General features: G+C 37.6%; 1 protein-coding gene across 4 annotated transcripts; it reads left to right on the top strand.

Annotated features, from left to right (window-relative positions):
• Positions 1 to 4,650: 4,650 nt before the first annotated feature.
• Positions 4,651 to 15,071, top strand: MMP27 (matrix metallopeptidase 27). 4 transcript variants are annotated; one of them, XM_045555423.1, is made up of 10 exons: positions 4,651 to 4,841; positions 5,382 to 5,927; positions 7,019 to 7,167; positions 7,263 to 7,391; positions 9,710 to 9,871; positions 10,055 to 10,172; positions 11,455 to 11,585; positions 12,472 to 12,631; positions 13,530 to 13,633; positions 14,573 to 15,071. In XM_045555423.1, the coding sequence occupies exons 2-10, from the start codon at positions 5,638 to 5,640 to the stop codon at positions 14,815 to 14,817; spliced, it is 1,488 nt and encodes a 495-aa protein (XP_045411379.1). In that variant the 5' UTR covers positions 4,651 to 4,841; positions 5,382 to 5,637; the 3' UTR covers positions 14,818 to 15,071. The 4 variants fall into 4 exon arrangements, with proteins under 4 accessions (XP_045411379.1, XP_045411382.1, XP_045411381.1 ...); XM_045555426.1 differs by having other exon boundaries at positions 5,689 to 5,927; XM_045555425.1 differs by having other exon boundaries at positions 5,723 to 5,927.
• The last annotated feature ends 4,235 nt before the right edge of the window (positions 15,072 to 19,306 follow it).

A 19,306-nucleotide genomic window follows, 5' to 3' on the forward strand; every position in this document is an offset into this window, starting at 1 on the left:
TCAAAAAAAATAATAATAATAATAAGCTTTTAGATACTACTTCACAGTTTATGAAATATTTTATAAATATTCGATGTCTTCAAAAAATTCTCTCAAAGATGTTAGCACATTATTCTCAATTATTTTACAAGATGAGAAAACAGAAACTAGTATATACTCTCATTCCATTCATTCATTCATTTATTCAGCAAGAATTAATTAATTGTCTATATGTTCCAGGTTCTGTGCTAGGGAAAGTAAAAGAGATGTATAAACAATTCATTACATCAATGTAATAAGTGCAAAAGGGCCTATAACAATTGTATATTCCATTTTTAGCAGTAGAGTCAATTTCAGAATACCATGTTTTCTAAAACTTCCTAAGGTATCAGTTTTTACAGGCATGAAAATGACATATTCTTTTCATCTGCTGATTGTGCTAGCTAGTTATGATAGATTCTTGACCTAAACCTCATCTATACACGTTTGAGATGAGAACTGAATTCATATTATTTCTTTAACCATATTTCACAGAGTCACAGGAAGTGAGCTGCAACATGAAATGTAATAAAGAATTATCCTTTTAAAAAAATGTCTCTTCTTGACAACGTGGTATTTTCTGGCTGCTACATCGATATTTTATATGAGTACAAGAGATGTAAGGATCTAAGCCTAGAATTTAAATAATGAGATTTGTTTTTATCTTGGCTGAGTTTCTTCAAAAGCAAAATCTAAGTCAAAATCTCAGCAATTACATTTTTCAGAAAATGGTCCCAGGAAGCAAGAGTGAGGTAGCAAGCAGAGTGAGACAGAGAACGAGGGAAAGCCAATACAAGAATGTTAGCAAGGTTTCTGCCATGGGCAACTGGGGCTCAATTCTACCCTGGGCTCCTGAGAAGCCACAGAATACCTTCCAGTTGTTCACATCTCTAGTGGATGGGGCTGGAACACTCATCTTTCAGTTCTCATCACCCATTGGGTAAGGATTGTCCCTTAGGACTCTGGGCTGTACTCTCATGCTGACCTTGCAGGCTCTATCGCATCTCAACGTCCAGGGCAGAAAGCAGAAGGACACACAGCATATGCTTAAGGCTGGACTTTGTCAGAGCAAGGTGAAGTACACAAGCCTGCCCACCGCTGCTGCAACTAAATCAGAGCTGTGCTGAAGGGATGTGATATAGGGATCAGAGGCTACAGCTTTGTTGCTGGGAGACCTAACTGATGGGAAATTGGAGAAGTCTTCTCTGAAGAAACTCACCAACTCCAGAGGTGGCGGGGGGGGGGGGGGGGGGGGGATTTACAGATACTGACACTGGAGAAATCTCAATATGGCAGAGACTGCTAATTACCTGCCTTAACATCCATTCTCCGCTTCCTTTTCTGCAATGAGACTACAATTTCATTTGAGGTAGTAATGCATCCAGCTAAAAGACTACATTTTGTAGCCTTGCTTATAGCTAGATGTGGCCATGTGTTTAATTTCCAGCCAAAATGTGTAAGCAGAATGTTGTATGGACTTCTAGAAAGAGAGTAGGAATTTATTTTTTCTCTGGACCACGGGGCATTGCACTAAGAAAGTGGTGCAGCAAGGTACTGGATGTTGTCTACATCCCTGATGACGTGGAGTTGTCATACAAGCCCTGGGCTTCCAAATCTGGGCTTTATTTATGTGAGGGAAAAATAAATTTGTATGCTATAAGCATCTGTTATTTTGAGTTTTTCTATTATAGTCAACTAGATCTCAACCTGGCTAGCACAGTATATGACATGTCTAGGACCCGCCCCAGCTCCCTACAGTGAAAGTCATCCATTCCCGGGCCCGCCCATGCACATGAGAGCTTCCAGTCAGCTTTCTTACCTCTAATTCTTAAGTAGATTGCACAGCACAGAGTCACCAAACATTTGAAAAAAGATTCCAGTGCAAAAAACAGAGGCCAAAATAAAAATTTTGAGATAGTAGAGATAATTCTGTGAGCAAAAGAAAATATCAAAATAAAGAATACTTACCATTAACGTTATTTAAAAATGAGATACACTTTTACATCCAAAAAACACTAACAAAATGCAAAAAAGTAAAAGAATGTAAAAAGATACTCAGAAATGAAAAGAACTCTTGGAAATTAAAAACATGATAGCTAAAATAAAAAACTCAATAGTGAGCTTAAAAGTCAAGTTGGTGGAAAATAGTAAGGGATGTATTAGAAACATAAAGACTCAATCTAGGAGGTCCAGCAGATGGACATTCCAGAAAGAGAAAGAAAAAAGTGAATGGAAAGAAATTATAGAAGAAATAATATAGGAAAGTTATCCTGAATTGAAGTTTCCATAACGAAAGGGCATACTTCCTGCCCAAAAATATGAATACAAAATGACCCATAGCAAGAGACATAATTACAAAATATCAGAATATCTGGGTAAATAGAATATTTACAAAGTTTTTCAAAAGGAAAATATCAAGAATCAGAATAGAAGATTTCTCAACATTAGTTCCGGAAAATAATGGAACAGTGCCTTCAAAGTTCTAAGGGAAATTTATTTTAGCCTGAAATTCTACATTCAGACATACTCTCAATCATGTGTGAGGATGGAATAAAGGAAAGGACATTCTGAGGCATGAAAAGATTCAAAATATTCATTTTCCCTACATTCTTTCTTAGAAAACCCCTAAGAGATATGCTCCTTCAAAACAAGGGTGCAAGTCAAGAAATGGGTAGAAATTAAATCCAGGGATCTAAACAGAGACACAACAGGAATTCTCTGGTTGGTGAGAGGATGAGAGCTTCCCCAGATTGGGGAAGGCCAGCAAAGTGTCTCAGAAAGATGACTTCAGGGGGAAAAATGGTATTGCTTGATTTCCTGTCATGTTTGATTATTCTGAGAAGAGTTAAGAGTTGTGTTGGAGAATTTGGGAAAGAGTTAGCAAGTAAGAATCAATTCAACTACCAACTTCAGAGAAAAAATATATATATAAGAAAGGAGATGTAATAATAGTATACTACATGGCTCTCCTGAAAACAATATTTTCCTAGTTATAATTACATAAACACTGATTACTGAATTAACTTACAACCTCACTTTAACCAAATTAGGAAAATAGAAGAGAAATTAAGGTGAGTGTTGAATTCTTCTCTTTCACAGGAAGAAGTTAATAATAATGTTTAACTCTGAAAACACAAGAAATAGTAGCATAAGCATGCTATTTAGAAATGTGAAGTTAAGATATGGAGAAAAAATTATAAAAATAATTTAAAGAAGTTGCCTGTGGGGACCAGGACTTGAAGGAGTGAGAGTTTGGGGCAGAGAGATGCTGGTTTTCATTATAAACAAGATAGCATCCTTTGAATTTTTTTTTTTTTTGGTAACTTTTTTATTTTTAAAATTTGTTCTGAAATATTTCAGAGTTAAAAAAACATAAAAGAATAATATGATGAACACGCATGTACTCACACCAACTTACCAACACCATTATAAATCTTGATCACATCTGCCTACTCCCCACCATCCTTCTTCCCCCAAGGCCAATTAGACTTTTTAAACTGTGTACATATATTGTAACAGCAAAGAATAATATTTCTTAAATAGAATTTATAATCAGGATGAGCTTTAAATGCAAAGGAATTACATATCTACCTACTTAGGATTTATAGTAGATTCTTCAGCTATGTCACAGCAATTCTATTCAGGCTACAGACAAGGAAAAACATTTGGAGAGGTCTCTGAGTTGGAAGAGTTGACATTTGGGAAGAGAGGGAAGAAAATTTTAACAATTGGTAGAAGAAAATACAAGGAAAAGTGGGGGGGGTGACATTGCTATGACTAATGGTGTTACTTCACCAAAAAGTGGCCCAAAAAGAAAAAAATAGATAGAAATTAATACAAAGAGCTCTCACTACCTACTCCTTAACTTTTAACGTTAACTTTGGCCTTTAAAGTTCTTCCTGACCTGTACCTTCTATGAGTTCTTCATCTTCCCTGTCAACCATCTTCTCCATGAGACCCTCCATCCCATCTCCCATAGCTGTCTACGTAAACCTGTGCCCTGGTCAGACCACATTTCCTACAGATCATTTCTGCTACATCAGCTACTTCCTATCTATGGCCTCTTTTCCACTCACATGCCTTTCCCTTCCTCTGTGTGATCCAAATCCTACCCATTCTGTAAGCCCCAGTGCAAGCTGCATTACCTGCGTGAAGCCCCTGGGCCATACGCATCAGCAGTGACCTGTCTGCCTTTTGGCCCTTCTCAGTCTTTCTCATCTGCTCTGTGCATTTGGCCACTTGCCTCCATTTTGTCCTACAGTAGCCTCTGTATATGTCTGAATTCTCCAACAAGACTGTACTAACAGTCACAGGCAGATAGTAGGTGCTTGATACACATTTGGTTTTTACCTTAGTTGATTGATCTGATTCCTGATTCAAGATATTTTGGGATTTCCTTCAAAAGAAAATTATTTTATAAACTCCCAGGAATTTATGGCTCGAAAAACGTCCAACTTTGCGAGGAGAAAAGTAACTTAGAGGCTCACTTCATAGTATATTCAATTCAATAACAAGTGATAACTGTGTTTACTAAACAATTGCAGACCATGATTGCAAAATCAGGTCAATGTAAGAAAAAAAAAAGCAAATGATGACACACATCATGGCAAGTGTCCTTCTCTGTTATTAATTACATGATGGTACGAGGCCATTCATGCCACGTCTCACTATTATTTTCTAAATTCTGTGCAAATAGAACCAGGCTTCTACTGGAGAGAGGAATGAAGAGCCTTCTACTTTTATTTTTGTTCTTTATAACATTTTCTTCTGCATTTCCTGTAGACCGAATGATGGAAAATGAAGAAAACATGCAGCTGGCTCAGGTACTATTTCAAGTATGTTATTAATGACTATCAATTGGAAGTTTATTTTATTGATTCTCTCAGGACCTAAAAAGACAGCAAGTTTCCGTAAAAGGGTCCTGATCTTTCTTGTGAGAAGAAGCTGCTTTCCATTTGTCCAGCTCTAAGAATATCCAGAAACTACGTGAGGGGCGGGGGGCTGGGACAGGGTGGGGAAAAAGACAGGATCTGCTGCAACTTTGAGCAGTGGTCACGAGTGAAGGGATATTTAGTGAGAGGAGAAAGGAACATCCCTGCAAGGCATGGAGATCTCTATGAAAGCATTTCAAGACAGCCAGGAGGACCTGGTCTACAAATTGGAGCCCCTATCCCTGTATGTGTGAAACATACATTGCTCTGGAGAGTTCCTCTAAAAAATTAGTGCAGTTAATTTGTCATATTTGGTTAACTCGACTAAATTTGCAAAATGGATAATTACCTGTCTCTTCTAGAATTTGTTTCAAGGAAACACCAAAATGAAAGTAACAGCAAAAATATGTGAAATATGTCATCCTTTAACAGGTAGAAGAAGCCTTATTTTCTTCTGTGGAGTTTGGAGTTTCATGGATTGTGTGGTTTGGCTAATTCTGGTCACTCATAAATCAACCAATTCTCAGTAATTGAAAGCAGTAGGGTGACTTGTTTCTTTCCTCCTTTGTGTCCTTCCTTTCTTGTTTCTTCCCTCCCACCTTTCTTTCCCTCATTAATTATTTTCTTTTTTTTTTTTTATTCCTTTCTACTGCCAAAAGGATTTCAGGCAATTTTGTTTTATCCTGAGATGGAGATTTGCTCTCCTGTAGTCGGTGCCTTTTTTTGTCTTTTTGGTCAGGCATATCTCAACCAGTTCTACTCTCTTGAAATAGAAGGGAGTCACCTTGTTCAAAGCAAGAACAGGAGTCTCATTGATGGCAAAATTCAGGAAATGCAGGCATTTTTTGGATTGACAGTGACTGGAAAACTGGACTCGAACACTCTTGAGATCATGAAGACACCTAGGTGTGGCGTGCCTGACGTGGGTCAGTATGGCTACACTCTCCCTGGGTGGAACAAACACAACCTCACATACAGGTAATGCTTCCGTCAAGTTACTTCCACCTGATCCAAGGGAACATGAATATAATCCTCAAGGAACAATAATTGTTTATTTTACGAGAACTTCCTATGTGCATGGTACTTCATAGATGTCATTTATTCTGTCCTCTCAACAAACCTGTGCTGTAGGCACTACTGTTACAGCCACCTTAAACGTAGAGAAACTGAAACAAAAGGTTATCTAACATAGCTAGGGTTACATAGCTCTTACCAGGAGACTGGCTGCAGCAGACATGTTCTGATCTCTAGTCTCTGCCACCTTCACGTAAGCTCACAACAAGAAACGGTCATCTGACTGCAGATGCTCGGTGGCACAGATGAAGTGTGCTCAAGAGAAAACAGGGGAGACCCTGGAGCATGACCAGTTCACGTTAGACATGTGTGAGCTGCCAAATCTCAGATGGACCCCAGAGGAAAGTATAGAGTTTCCTTCAGACATGTCAAGGAGAAGGGACTCATTGGCAGAAAGAGGATGAAGCATGTCCTTGATCTGAGATAGAGCCAATGACGCTGACCACAACTCTAGGGTCTTTGTGATAGTTCTTCCTTCATTATATCAAGTCTTAGGACTTGAGATAAAAATGAGTTTAGCAAGATAGGGAATATACACATGAGAAAAATCTTTTCCCAAGTAACTCTTTGTGGCTCTTGAGTAAGACTCTTAATGGATGACACATGCCCAAAACTGATTTCCACAAGCCATTCAAGAAAATAAATCTCAATTCTTTTTTTGATATATTTGTAATACATTTATATATAAGCAAATAAATAAGATGAATGCTGTCCCACATAGGGTGTGATCTTTGGGAATTCATTTAACTTCTTTAAGCCTCCTGTATTAAAGTGGTATACTACCCGCTGATTCATAGGGAAAATGAAAACATTGAATTATATAGCATATGTAAAAGTACTTCATTTAAATGAAATGCTGTGCAAATGTAAGATGATAGCACCTTACCAAAAGTTACTGCAGCACATGATGGGTAAGCTAGAAACAACTTGTGTGGTAGGTGTGTGCATACATGCACATATAACCAGCAATTGATATATTTTTATTAATGTTTAAGACTAATGAACTACACTCCGGATATGGCACGAGCTGATGTGGATGAGGCTATCCAAGATGCTTTAGAAGTGTGGAGCAAAGTTACTCCACTAACATTCACCAAGATTTCCAAGGGGATTGCAGACATCATGATTGCCTTTAGGACTCGAGGTAAGGTTTTCAACAGAGAGTAAAGTGTGGCTATTTTTGATCTTTGGCAATTTAATGAAGCTGCTCTGTTTTTCCTCCTATGAACTCTATGTCAGTCCATGGTCGGTGTCCTCGTTATTTTGACGGCCCCTTGGGAGTCCTCGGCCATGCCTTTCCTCCTGGTCTGGGCCTGGGTGGTGACACTCATTTTGATGAGGATGAAAACTGGACCAAGAATGCAGAAGGTGAGTCTAATTTTCTTTATGAATAAAATGTTATTATTCTAAGAAATCCCTGAAAAGAATAGCTTTTTACCTCTAAACTTCCCAATTTCCCCACAGTTTTCCACATTCCACAATGACATTGATGGAAGTGTTCAATATCAGACACGACACCCTCATAAAGTTGCCAACCCTTTTGTGATCAGAGCATTCTTCATTTATTCATACACTCTTTCATATGTCCACAATGCCTGAGGGTTCCCTGTGTGCCTGGAACTATGCAAGGTGTTGTATGGACCCCAAAGTTGGACTAGAAAAGTTTCAGCCCTTCGGATCCTGTGTGATACATCAGGCTTAGCCCACACACCCACCACATAAGGCAGAATGTATTCTGTGTCGTACCAGTGGTAGAAGTCATCTGTTGCTTGAGAATTGGAAAAAGACTCTAGGGAAATGGCAATTTTGAGTTAGAAATTAAAGGATAATGTGTGGATTCATGGCCCACAGAGGATCTATTTCAAAGCATGACCTTCCTTGTCTAACTCTTGGCCATCTATGAAGGAATTAGACCTTCATCCTTATATTTGACTTATTCCCTCAAACCAAGTAAGTTGATTTTATTTCTCTTAATGGGCCTGCCTGACATTATAAGAGTTTTAATACTTTTCCAACAAAAACCCCACAAAACTTGACTGCAGTAACAGTGTGTGCATCAAGCAAAGCAGCAGGCTCAGTGGATTCTCAGGTCCTCCCCATTCTTTTTTTTTTTCCTATCCCTCACTTCTGTCTTCTTGGGTGACAACTAAAATCTGGTGGCTTCTAATTTTTTTTAATATCCATTTCTGAGACACTGATTTCAAGCCATTTGCTTACTCTGGGTTATATTTCTCTATGATGTGACTAATACCAGTTGCAATCACACTCTTTAAAGCAATGTTTCAGGCAACAACACACCATGTGTATAACAGGGCCCTTAAAATATGATGGAGCTAGTGATGTCATAGCACAATGCATTATGCAAATGTCCATGGTGATGCTGGTACAAAGGAACCTACTGCACTGAGAGTCATATAAAAGTACAGCACATGCAATTACATACAGTAATAATACTTGATAATAAATGACTATGCTACTGGTTTATGTATTTACTATACTACGCTTTTTATCCTTATTTTATAGTGTACTCTTTCTACTTATTTAAAAAAAAGGTAACTGTAAAATAGCCTCAGGCAGGTCCTTCAGGAGGTGTTTCAAAAGAAGATATTGTTATCATAGATGACAGTTCCATTGTGTTTTTGTCCCTTAAGACTTTCCAGTGGAATACGACGTAGAGGTGCGAAACAGTGATATTGATGATCCTGACCCTGTGGCCTAGGCTACAGGATCCTGACCCTAGCCTAGGCCTAGGCTAATTTGTGTGTTTGTGTCTTATTTTTAAAAAAAAGGTTAAAAAATTAAAAATTTTTAAAATAGTAAAAGGTTCATAGAATAAGGATATAAAGAAAAAAATATCCAATCCATGGAGCAGCAGGAGAGATTTAAGTTTAAATTTAAAAAAAAAAAAAAAAAAGAAAAGAAGATCTTTTTTAATAAAAAAAAGAAAAAATATTTTTGTACAGCAGTTCAATGCAATTGTTTTTTAAGCTAAGTGTTATTACAAAAAAGTCAAAAGTTAAAAATATTTAAAAGTTTATAAAGTAAAAAACTTTACTAAGGTTAATTTAATATGGAAGAAAAAAATTTCTATAAGTTTAGCGTAGCCTAAAGTGTACAGTATTTATAAAGGCTACGGTAGTGTATAGTAATGTCCTAGTCCTTCACCTCTTACCCCTCATCACTGACTCACCCAGAGCAACTTCCAGTCAGACAAGCTCCATTCATGCTAAGTGTCCCGTGTAGGTATACAATTTTTTATCTTTTATGCCTTATTTCTACTGTACTTTTTCTATGTTTAGAAACACAAATACTTACCATTGTGTTACAACAGCCTACAGTAATTCAGCATACTAACATGCTGTACAGATTTGCAGCTAGGATCATTAAGTTCTACCATACAGCCTAGGTGCATAGTAGACTGTGCCATCTAGGTTTGTGCAAGTACATTCTAAGATGTTCACACCCTTGATGCATTTATCAGAACGTATCTCCATCATTCGGTGATGCGTGACTGCATTAGCATTGAAATATGTCCCAGATAAATGATGGTGCATATATTATAAGAATTATCTGCTATATATACAGCAAGCCTTTTCTTCATTCCCCTTAGTTACTTTCTAATCTCAGATGCAACCATTCTCCTTTTGATCAACTCGTGCACTCCTATTCTCCCTGTTTTTATTAAGGATTCAACTTGTTTCTTGTGGCTGCTCATGAATTTGGTCATTCACTGGGGCTCTCTCACTCCAACGATCAAACAGCCTTGATGTTTCCAAATTATATCTCACTGGATCCTAGCAAATACCCACTATCTCAGGATGATATCAGTGGAATCCAATCCATCTATGGTGAGCTAAATTATAAATCTGAATATATGTGAACTAAATAAGAAGCCTTTCAGATGGGAAGTTGAGAAAATCACTTCCTGAAATATCATCGTGAAGCAAATATGCGCTTAGGTAAGATCCTTGTGTGGGCATGTTTCCTCATGCCGTCTTAATTCACTGTGGGATTTTTTTTTCTTATCAAAGGTCGGCCTAAGGTACCTGCTAAACCAAAGAAACCCACTGTACCCCGTGCCTGTGACCCTGACTTGACTTTTGATGCTGTCACCACTTACCGCAGAGAAGTAATGTTCTTTAAAGGCAGGTAAACCCATTCCCCCAAACACCTCAACTTCCTGTGAAGATTTTTCTTTTCAAGGGATTTTAGGACAAAGAAAGAGTGATGGGGATAGTAAAAATGTGTGACTTTTACTTTTCATTTTATAACTGCTCATACCGTTCGAATGTTTTACTATGTGCATATATCTCATTTGATGAATTAATTTTTAAATATCTTTAAGAAATTTTTAAATTTGCCATATAAGAAGGTGAAGTAGAGTCTACTTTCTGTGACTTCTTGGCCAAAATAATACACCAATCCCAGCGCTGTGCTGGGACCAACTTATGCCTGATTTCAGGAGCCTACTGTTAAATTTTCAGGAATTTTGCAGACCAGTTCGTATCACATTGGCAGCTTGAAACTGGCCATGGTTGAAGTATTTACATCCTGGAAATCAGAAAATGATTAAAGTCATGTCTTTTTCCCAACCTGGAGAGCCAGTTATTAAACATGTATCAACACAACCCCTAACCGTTTTTTAAGGTTGCATCAATAAAGTGTTTGCTATAGTGGGAAGTCCCTTCTCTCACTATGTAAAACTTATTGGACTTAAATTGCAGCATGATGTATCAGTTATGTATACCGTGATTATGTTTTTATAGCAGGTATGAGTACATACACCATTTTATAAGGACATAGGGGCCAAAGGGAACAATATTTGAAACCATGCTCTTTCTACCCACAACTATATAGCACTATAATTACATGCTATCAGTACCCTGCTCTGAACAGCAGAAGCTGAGAAACTACTTGTTGTGGATGTTAGAGAGGCAGTGCCTGTATGGGGAACAAAATGGAATATAAGGACTTTTTTATTCTCACTCATAAACTCAAAATTTTACAGCCAGAAAGGAAATTCTGAGGAAATATTTTGGCATGTCAATGATAACATTTCTTCATTCCAGCAAGCATCAGCTTAAAAAAGTTCTCTTAGTAATGCTTGTTGTTGGCTTAGAATGTTGGGTGTTGCTACTTTGGCAAAAAAAAAAAAAAATAAGACCATTGAGTACTCAGAACTATTATATTTCCATGCATAGCTTGCCATCTGAGTACCCAAGAGAGTGGCCACAAAGGCATGTCTTGATCTTGGTAGTCCAAAGGCAGAACTGAACTCCCACCTAAATTTGCTGGGAAAAATTGTGCTAACTCTCTAAATTATTTGAGGAAGATACCAACCAGTTAGATAAAAGTCAAGCCTGAGACTGTAGTGTTTTTACTGACATGAATAGAAAGGCTGCATGTGTAAAGAGGTTTTTGTTTAACACAGGCACCTCTGGAGGATCTATTATGATATCACTGATGTTGAATTTGAATTAATATCTTCATTCTGGCCATCTCTGCCAGCCGATCTTCAAGCTGCATATGAGAACCCCAAAGATAAGATTCTGGTTTTTAAAGGTAACCTTGCCCATTGTGATTTCTCTCCTCCCTCTGGATGCCTGGACTGGCCAGTGGGAATTTTGACATAAGGAATATAATATGCATGGGTGAGCCAAATGCACAGGGCTTTTGACCTCATTTTAGGTTCCTCTCAATAAGAATAACTATCTAGGGATTCTCTGTGGCCGTGAAGATAAACACAATTCGAATTGCATAGAGACTAAAAGAAACCTGTGTGATAAAAACTAAAAAAGTCTGTTTTTATGCCAAATAAAGGTAATCAATGTCTCTTTTATGTTCCCTTTTTATTAGGGTTGCCAGATTTGGCAAATATAACTTTTTGGCACACTTAGGACCCTTGTAATATTTCATATTTATTTATACCAAAAGTTTGTCATTGTTTATTTGAAATTCAAATTTAACTGGCATCTTATATTTAATCCAGCGCCCCTACTTTTTATACAGATTTCATCAGATTACTAGCCTTTGAGAGCCCTTGATGTCTGAAATTTAGAACATGTCCAAACATACTTGATTTTTTTTTATTTTAATTGACATAATAATTGTACATATTTATTGGGTGCCACGTGATGTTTTGATACATATAGACATTGCGTGTTTGATTTTTTTGACTGACAGAATTAGCCAATTAAAAGCAATCAATACAGTGAAACCAACTGGCAAGGTTATGTACACTATTGACCTCAGGCTATATTATTTGTATAATATTAGTGATATTAGCTGCTAAAGAACTTGGTAAGAATAAATGAAGACATAAGATTACTAAGTCTCTAAGCAATGAAGTTAAGAGGAACTAGGCATCTAATTACTTTCAAACTTCTTAAGACATCTATTTCTCCCTGTAGGAAATAGAGCAGAAGATAATCACTTTCTGTCTTTCTAGACGAAAACTTCTGGATGATCAGAGGATATGCTGTCTTGCCAGATTATCCCAAATCCACTCACACACTTGGTTTTCCAAGCAATGTGAAGAAAATAGATGCAGCTGTTTGTGACCAAAACACAAGAAAAACCTACTTCTTTGTGGGAATTTGGTGTTGGAGGTAAGTTCACAGTCAGTTGGCCACTTTGTTTTACTATGGGGAAAAGTATTCACAACAGCATCACTTTGACACAGGAAAAAATAAAATGAATCTGTATTCTTCTTAAGGTGAATTATGTTAAAGGCAATCTCTGGTGGATGACATTTACCAAACCAAAATATGTTTCAATGAGCCCAGTGATTTTTCTCTAACTTAAAAAAATACAGATAAGACAAAATAATAAAGTTGCTAATGCCAACCAAATTGCCAAGGACACAAACACATCCAATCAAAATTTATGAAAGCTCCAAGCTGAGCCCTCAGTGTGACTTAACAATTCCTCAGGCCGGGCGCTGTAATCCTAGCACTCTGGGAGGCCGAGGTGGGTGGATCGTTTGAGCTCAGGAGTTCGAGACCAGCCTAAGCAAGAGCAAGACCCTGTCTCTACTAAAAATAGAAAGAAATTACATGGAAAACTAAAAATATATATAGAAAAAAAATTAACCGGGCATGGTGGTACATGCCTGTAGTCCCAGCTACTCGGGAGGCTGAGGCAGGAGGATTGCTTGAGCCCAGGAGTTTGAGGTTGCTGTGAGCTAGGCTGACCCCACGGCACTCTAGCCTGGGCAACAGAGTGAGACTCTGTCTCAAAAAAAAAAAAAAAAAAAATTCCTCAGAATAACATCAGTCTAACAAATGATGTGGCCTTCCTTTGTCCCTGATCATTGCTTGTTTGCAAGATACCATAAATGATTCAATCAAACATAATTTCCACCGTGTTTTTAATATTGATTCAATCAGTTTTCCTCTACTAGGCCTATTTATCCCCCACATCCTGCTTGACTCTAAGTTGGGAAGTAATTAATTAAGCTCCCCAAACCAATGTTCCACTAGAAACCTTTCAAATCCATGCATGCAGGTATGACGAGATGACCCAAACCATGGAGAAAGGGTTCCCACAGAGGGTGATAAAACACTTTCCAGGAATCGGTCTCCGTGTTGATGCTGCTTTCCAGTATAAAGGTGAGCATTGATGCCTAAACTATTAGGACACTTGGGAGATTGTATTGACTATGAAAGAAAACAGCACAAAAACTTAAATGTTTTGATTTTAATGTAATTTTACTGCTCATAAGCATATGAAATAATAAACATTGACTCTGCAGGCATTATCATAAACTGAATCCAAAACATCCCGAATTATGTTCTCTGTTATACTATTTCAAATCTATCAAAAGTACCAAAATTAGTTTTGCTCCTCATTGATGCAAAAAATACCCTAAAAAAAAACACCCCAAAAGTGTGAAAAATGACTAAGTACAAGAACTGAACAATGATTCTCAAACTTCAGTGTATGTAGTTTAATATGTAAAGCTTGGGGTTTGTATGTGAAACAAATTTCAAAGTATCTGAGGCAGTAGGATTGTGGGTGAGACCCAGGAATCTGTAGTTTTAAAAGAACCTCAGGGAATCTGATGTACACAGTTCAGCTACTGTATCTGCAAAGACAATGACCTCCTAGACGGTGGAGTAATCAGAAGTCTAAAAATGTTTTTGAGTAACATAATCCATTTTTACAATGGAATCTAACACAGAACCTCAAAACCTAAAACAGATAAAAATAAAACAGCTCTAAGAAAATGAGGATGTAGGGCCCAAGGCCATACCCACAGGGACTCCTCCCTGTCACTGAAACACTTTGTTGAAACCTAGTTTGGGAGGCTCTGGCTATAAAGATAATAAGTCCCTTGAAACTCGTACTTTATACCGTGGCTTCCTTCTCATGGAAATAAAAATAATAAGATTTCCTACATGACAGTAAAAAACTAAAAATGTATCTATGTAATTCCACAAGTTTCTTTGTTCTCCATAATGTCATTTTATTCTATATTCATAAAATTAAAAAGTATGAAACCATTATATAGTTATGCCAGATAACTAATCATGATTGTCTGTCTCTAGGCTTCTTCTATTTCTCCCGCGGATCAAAGCAATTCGAATATGATGTTAAGGCAAAGAACATTACCCAAATGATGAGAACCAATACTTGGTTTCAGTGTAAAGAACCATTAAACTCATCATTTGATTTTGGTGTCAACAAGGAAAAAGCACATTCGGGAGGAGTGGAGACATTGTTTCGTAAAACTTCAAGCTTGTTTATTTTCAGTATTATTCATCTGCTGAAAAATATTTATAGTTATCAATAAATTCACAGACCTGAAATAAAACTCAAGAGGTCTTTTAATCTAAACTCTGCCTCAAAGTAGAATAGAACCATTCTTAAACATCAAATTGCCAGTCTTAGGTCTAAATACCTATTGGATAAAGATTCAACAACCATTTGCAGCTGCCTAATTCTTTTAACAGGAAGTTGTTATGTATGAACAAAATCCCTGACTGTACTTTAAGCCTATTATATGCTTTGTGAATTTGGAGAAGCTAGACATGTCTTATAACTAAATACTAAACAACGTTTATTAAATCAATCTTCAGCATTCTATTTTGTCTGAACCTTTGGAGTTTAAGAGCCCCAATAAACTGCATTTCTCATCCCTATGCATGTTCTGAACCCACCTCCCAAAGAGAAGGCTGAGAGCCCTATAGATGCAGCGTGTGTTACATTAGAGGGGATCCCCTTACAAGTAAGGAACTAGCAGAAGTAGGAGAAAAGTGTTCCCCTTAGCCCCTCAAATGTTGACCAATACATTTAACCATTCCCTAGAGCATAAAAATCAACTTTTGTACACATTAATCTCACATACAAGAAATGTAGGGATTTCTTCTCTGTGTTTGAGATATAAGGGCCATCACCTGGGCCTATGCTTGGAAAATAATCCCAACAACTCAGGATGCTGAGGCAGGAGGATAAGTTGAATCCAGGAGTTTGAGACTAGGCTGGGTAACATAGTGAGATCTCCATCTCTAAAGTATATGTACATACACACACACACACACACACACATACCTCAGTTTCTCCATTTGTGAAATGAGGATTGTAAGAACTCCAGGCTCACAGAGTTGTTCAGAGGCTGAGCAACTGGTCACACAAAGCACATAGAATCAGTACTTGACGTGGTAAGTGCTCAGTAACTGTGAGCCATCATTATTATAAGTTAATCTAAAGTACAAACAATTGTAAAAACTAGAAGCTGAGCTCAGAGTGTCTCAAAATTGTAATACAGTATTTACCTATTCTTTCTGTGCTGTATCATACGCTTACCAGAAACAGATTAACTGGAACAACAAACACAGCAGACACTAGCTTGTCCCTTCTGATTATCTAGAGGGCCTATGATCAGGTCTTGAAAGAAAAAAAACCACAGCTTTAAAAACAAGCATAAACAAGACTATGTTGGTAATAGTTACTCATTTTGGAGATTTGAACAGCTGAGGTGGAACAGAATGAATTCGCACAGAGAGAATATATTTGAATTTCTTCTTGCCTGAGGACAAAGACAGAAACTCATCATAATCTTTCTATTGTTTATCATGGGTGGATTCTTTTAAGACACTCACCTGAATGAATCATTTGCTCCAGAAAAGAATGAGATGATTTTTTTTGGTCTTGAAGTTATTTCAAACACATGAACGATATCTTCAGGATGAAATTCAATCCTTTGTCTTTGGGAGAATCTTAAAGAGGGAGATCAATAGCTAAAACATGTCTTTAATATACTTAAATTGTCCCCCAAGTCCTAAATTTTAATTCTATCTTTGTTCATTATCCAGAAGTCTATCCAAATTCATAGGGGAAATCAAAATACAGTTGTTACTTATACAAATAACTTAGAACTTGATCTATAGAAGAGATCAAGAAAATACGAACAAGATAATGAACTATGAATTTAAGATTGTCTTAAAGTGGAAAATTTCCAGAAAAATGTTTCTGTTTGACCACTATTTATAGTTTCTCATAGTATTTATCGTTTAATTGACCATAAAGCCAGATTTGATTTTTGATCTTGAGATTTAATAAGTTATTTTTTGCCCATTTTTTCTGGATTATAATGTTCAGTTTTATTATTAATAGTAATAAATAGCGTAAGCATTTATTTTCAAGGTTGTTTTGGTTTTTTATTTATTTATTTATTTTTAACAAATTGAGTTCAGAGTTTCAGATTGCCTGAACTATTTTTAGGAAATTGGAAACAAAAGTCATCAAGTAGGTAGCATTTTAACTGGACAAATTAATAAAAATGCAACAGAAAATAGCTGAGTCTAAAAGCCCTCAGGAAATACGATATTAAGGATTCAAAGAATTCACATATGAAAATACATCACAAACTGTGAGATTCTTCAAATGAATGTGATCTCAGGAGTCTTGGCATGTTAAAACACCACTTGAGATGGATTGTAACTAAGATGGCACCATATTATTTTTCACATAACTACCTTTGTATTAAATTGTTAGTCATTCTCATTCATTCAATAGCATTTATTCAATGCCTGCCATCAGTCAGATGCACTGGCTGTCGAGGCATATATCTGTCGAGTGCCTACTACGTGCAAGGCACTGCTCCAGGAGTCATAGATACAGCAGGGAACAGACAGCAAATCCCCTGCTTCGTAGATCTTACATTCTAGTCAAGGTGGAGAAACCACAATTAAACAAAAAATTGTAAATATGTTAAGGATGATAAAAATGCTCTGAGGAAAAACAGAGCAGATTGTGCCAGTGCTGGGCCTGTTTGCCCTGAGACTCAGTCCCTGCCCTTCCAGGGCTCAGAATGGGGTGGCAGGTGCTGCCCCCTGTAGGTGGAGCGTGTCCTTGTCCTCCATATCAGCGCCTCTGGGTGAATTCACCCAAAGGGAAGCACTAAGGGAGGCTGGAGGGCAGGAGGGAGGGAGAAGCCAGGTGTCACTCCCTCCGCCTCTCTTGGCAGTATCTGTAGTGGGGCAGCGTCTCTTCAGTGCTGCAGCTTCTGCCACAAGCACTGCGATTGCTGCTTTGGCCTTTGTCCCTCCTTCCTGAGGGGAGGGAGCTAGTGGTTTCCTACTGATCCCAACTTCTGAGTTGCCTCAGTGTTTGTCCTCTGTTTGGCTTTTCAGCCTCCTCCATCACACATGTAACTAATTTTCATTAAATCACCCCTTTATTTCAGCTAGTAAGAATGATTTCTATTTTCCTAGTTAACACTTGAATGATTCTTTGGTTTAGCAAAGGGGGAGAGAGAAAAGGAGGAAAGAGAGAAATGTGGGGTGTTCTTCACCTAGAGCTCCTGGTGAAGACCTGAGATCTATACCTGAAGGTGGTGAGCAAGCAAAGCCTATCTGGGGAAAAGAGCACTCCAGGGAGATGACAGGGAGTGCAAAGGCCCTGAGGTGGGAATGTGCTGGGCTTGGTTGCTGGGGAGAAATTCAGATGGGTGGAGTGAGGGGGACAGAGATGAGGCTGAAGAAGCGGCAAGGAGACAGGTCCTGTAAGGCCTTATTGGCCATCATACAGACTTTGGATTCAAGGAAGATGTGAGCAGAAACAAAATTATTTGACTTGTATTTTAGAAGAATCGCTCTGCTGCTCTGAGGACAATAAAATAGGAGCAAAAGAGTAGAAACAGGAGATCTGTTAAGAGGCTTTTGCAACAATCTGGACAGGAGATGATGGTGGTAGCAAGTGAGAAATAGTCTGAGGTTCTGTTTTGAAGACAGAGACAAGATTTGCTAATGGATTGGATGTGATGTGGTATGAAGAGAGGAGTCAACTTTTGTTTTTCTGAACAAGTAGAAGAACGGAGTGTCCATTCAATGAGGTGGTGAAGTGTGTGGGAGGGACAACTTTGAGGAGGATTTCAAGATACCCAGTAGGCAGTGCAATATATGGATGTGTGAAATTCAGAGAAGAGACTGACCATAGGAAAATAAATTTGGGGACGCTGTCATTATGTAGACACAGGATTAGATTAGGTCACCTAGGTAGTGAGCCAGATAGAGACAAAAAGAAATTGAGACCTGATCCCCAGTGGTTACTTAAAAGACTAAAAGTAAACTTTGTTGTACATTTTTTGATCCTTATAAGCAATTCCTTTTAACATATGAGCACTTTTTCCCATTGGGTGCTCATTCTCCCTGCTGGGTCACTGAACTCAATACTTCACCCTACATGACTTGCCAGGACTCTTTTTCTTTTTACTCTTTTTAGTTTTTATTTTTATTTTTTATTTTTGTAACAATATAGTACTTTTATTGTCAAAGAATGAAACTACTGTATGTGTTTACTCACTTTTAGGAATCTGCCCGGAAGATACACTTCCAATAATACAAAATTGCATATGCATAACATCATTCATTGCTGTATATTTATAATTACAAAATATTGGAAACAACCTAAAGGCCTTTACATAGGAGACTGATTTAATAAACTATTTCCAGGACTCTTAATCCTTCTAGTGGATTCTTCAAACCAGAGCGTGGCCATGTTTTGCAGGATGAGGGAGGGAGGGGTGAGAGGGCACTGGCCTCTAACTTCCTAGATTTAAACAACGTAAAACATTCAAAAGCACATGAAATCATCTATGTCAACAATGTAGGCCATGGTTTTATTTCATAAACATATAAAAAGATCATAAATTTTTTATTAATGTAGAAAAATTTACAAAATGAGAAAACTTTGATCCTGCTATCCGAGAAGAGAACTGTTGTCTACAATGTAGGAGAACTCTGCCTCCCCTCTTGCTAAATGTTTTCCAGCAGAGTTTC

This window comes from Lemur catta, chromosome 7, assembly GCF_020740605.2.
Source record: "Lemur catta isolate mLemCat1 chromosome 7, mLemCat1.pri, whole genome shotgun sequence".
In the NCBI taxonomy this organism is placed as follows: Eukaryota; Metazoa; Chordata; class Mammalia; order Primates; family Lemuridae; genus Lemur; species Lemur catta.

What these genes read in the sequence shown, in the direction of transcription:
- MMP27 (XM_045555426.1), top strand. Translation starts at nt 4,653, where the DNA reads ATGATGGTACGAGGCCATTCATGCCACGTCTCACTATTATTTTCTAAA. An exon ending in CTGGACCAAGAATGCAGAAG is followed by an intron (nt 7,392 to 9,709) that starts GTGAGTCTAATT and finishes GTTTTTATTAAG; the next exon opens with GATTCAACTTGTTTCTTGTG. An exon ending in TAAGATTCTGGTTTTTAAAG is followed by an intron (nt 11,586 to 12,471) that starts GTAACCTTGCCC and finishes CTGTCTTTCTAG; the next exon opens with ACGAAAACTTCTGGATGATC.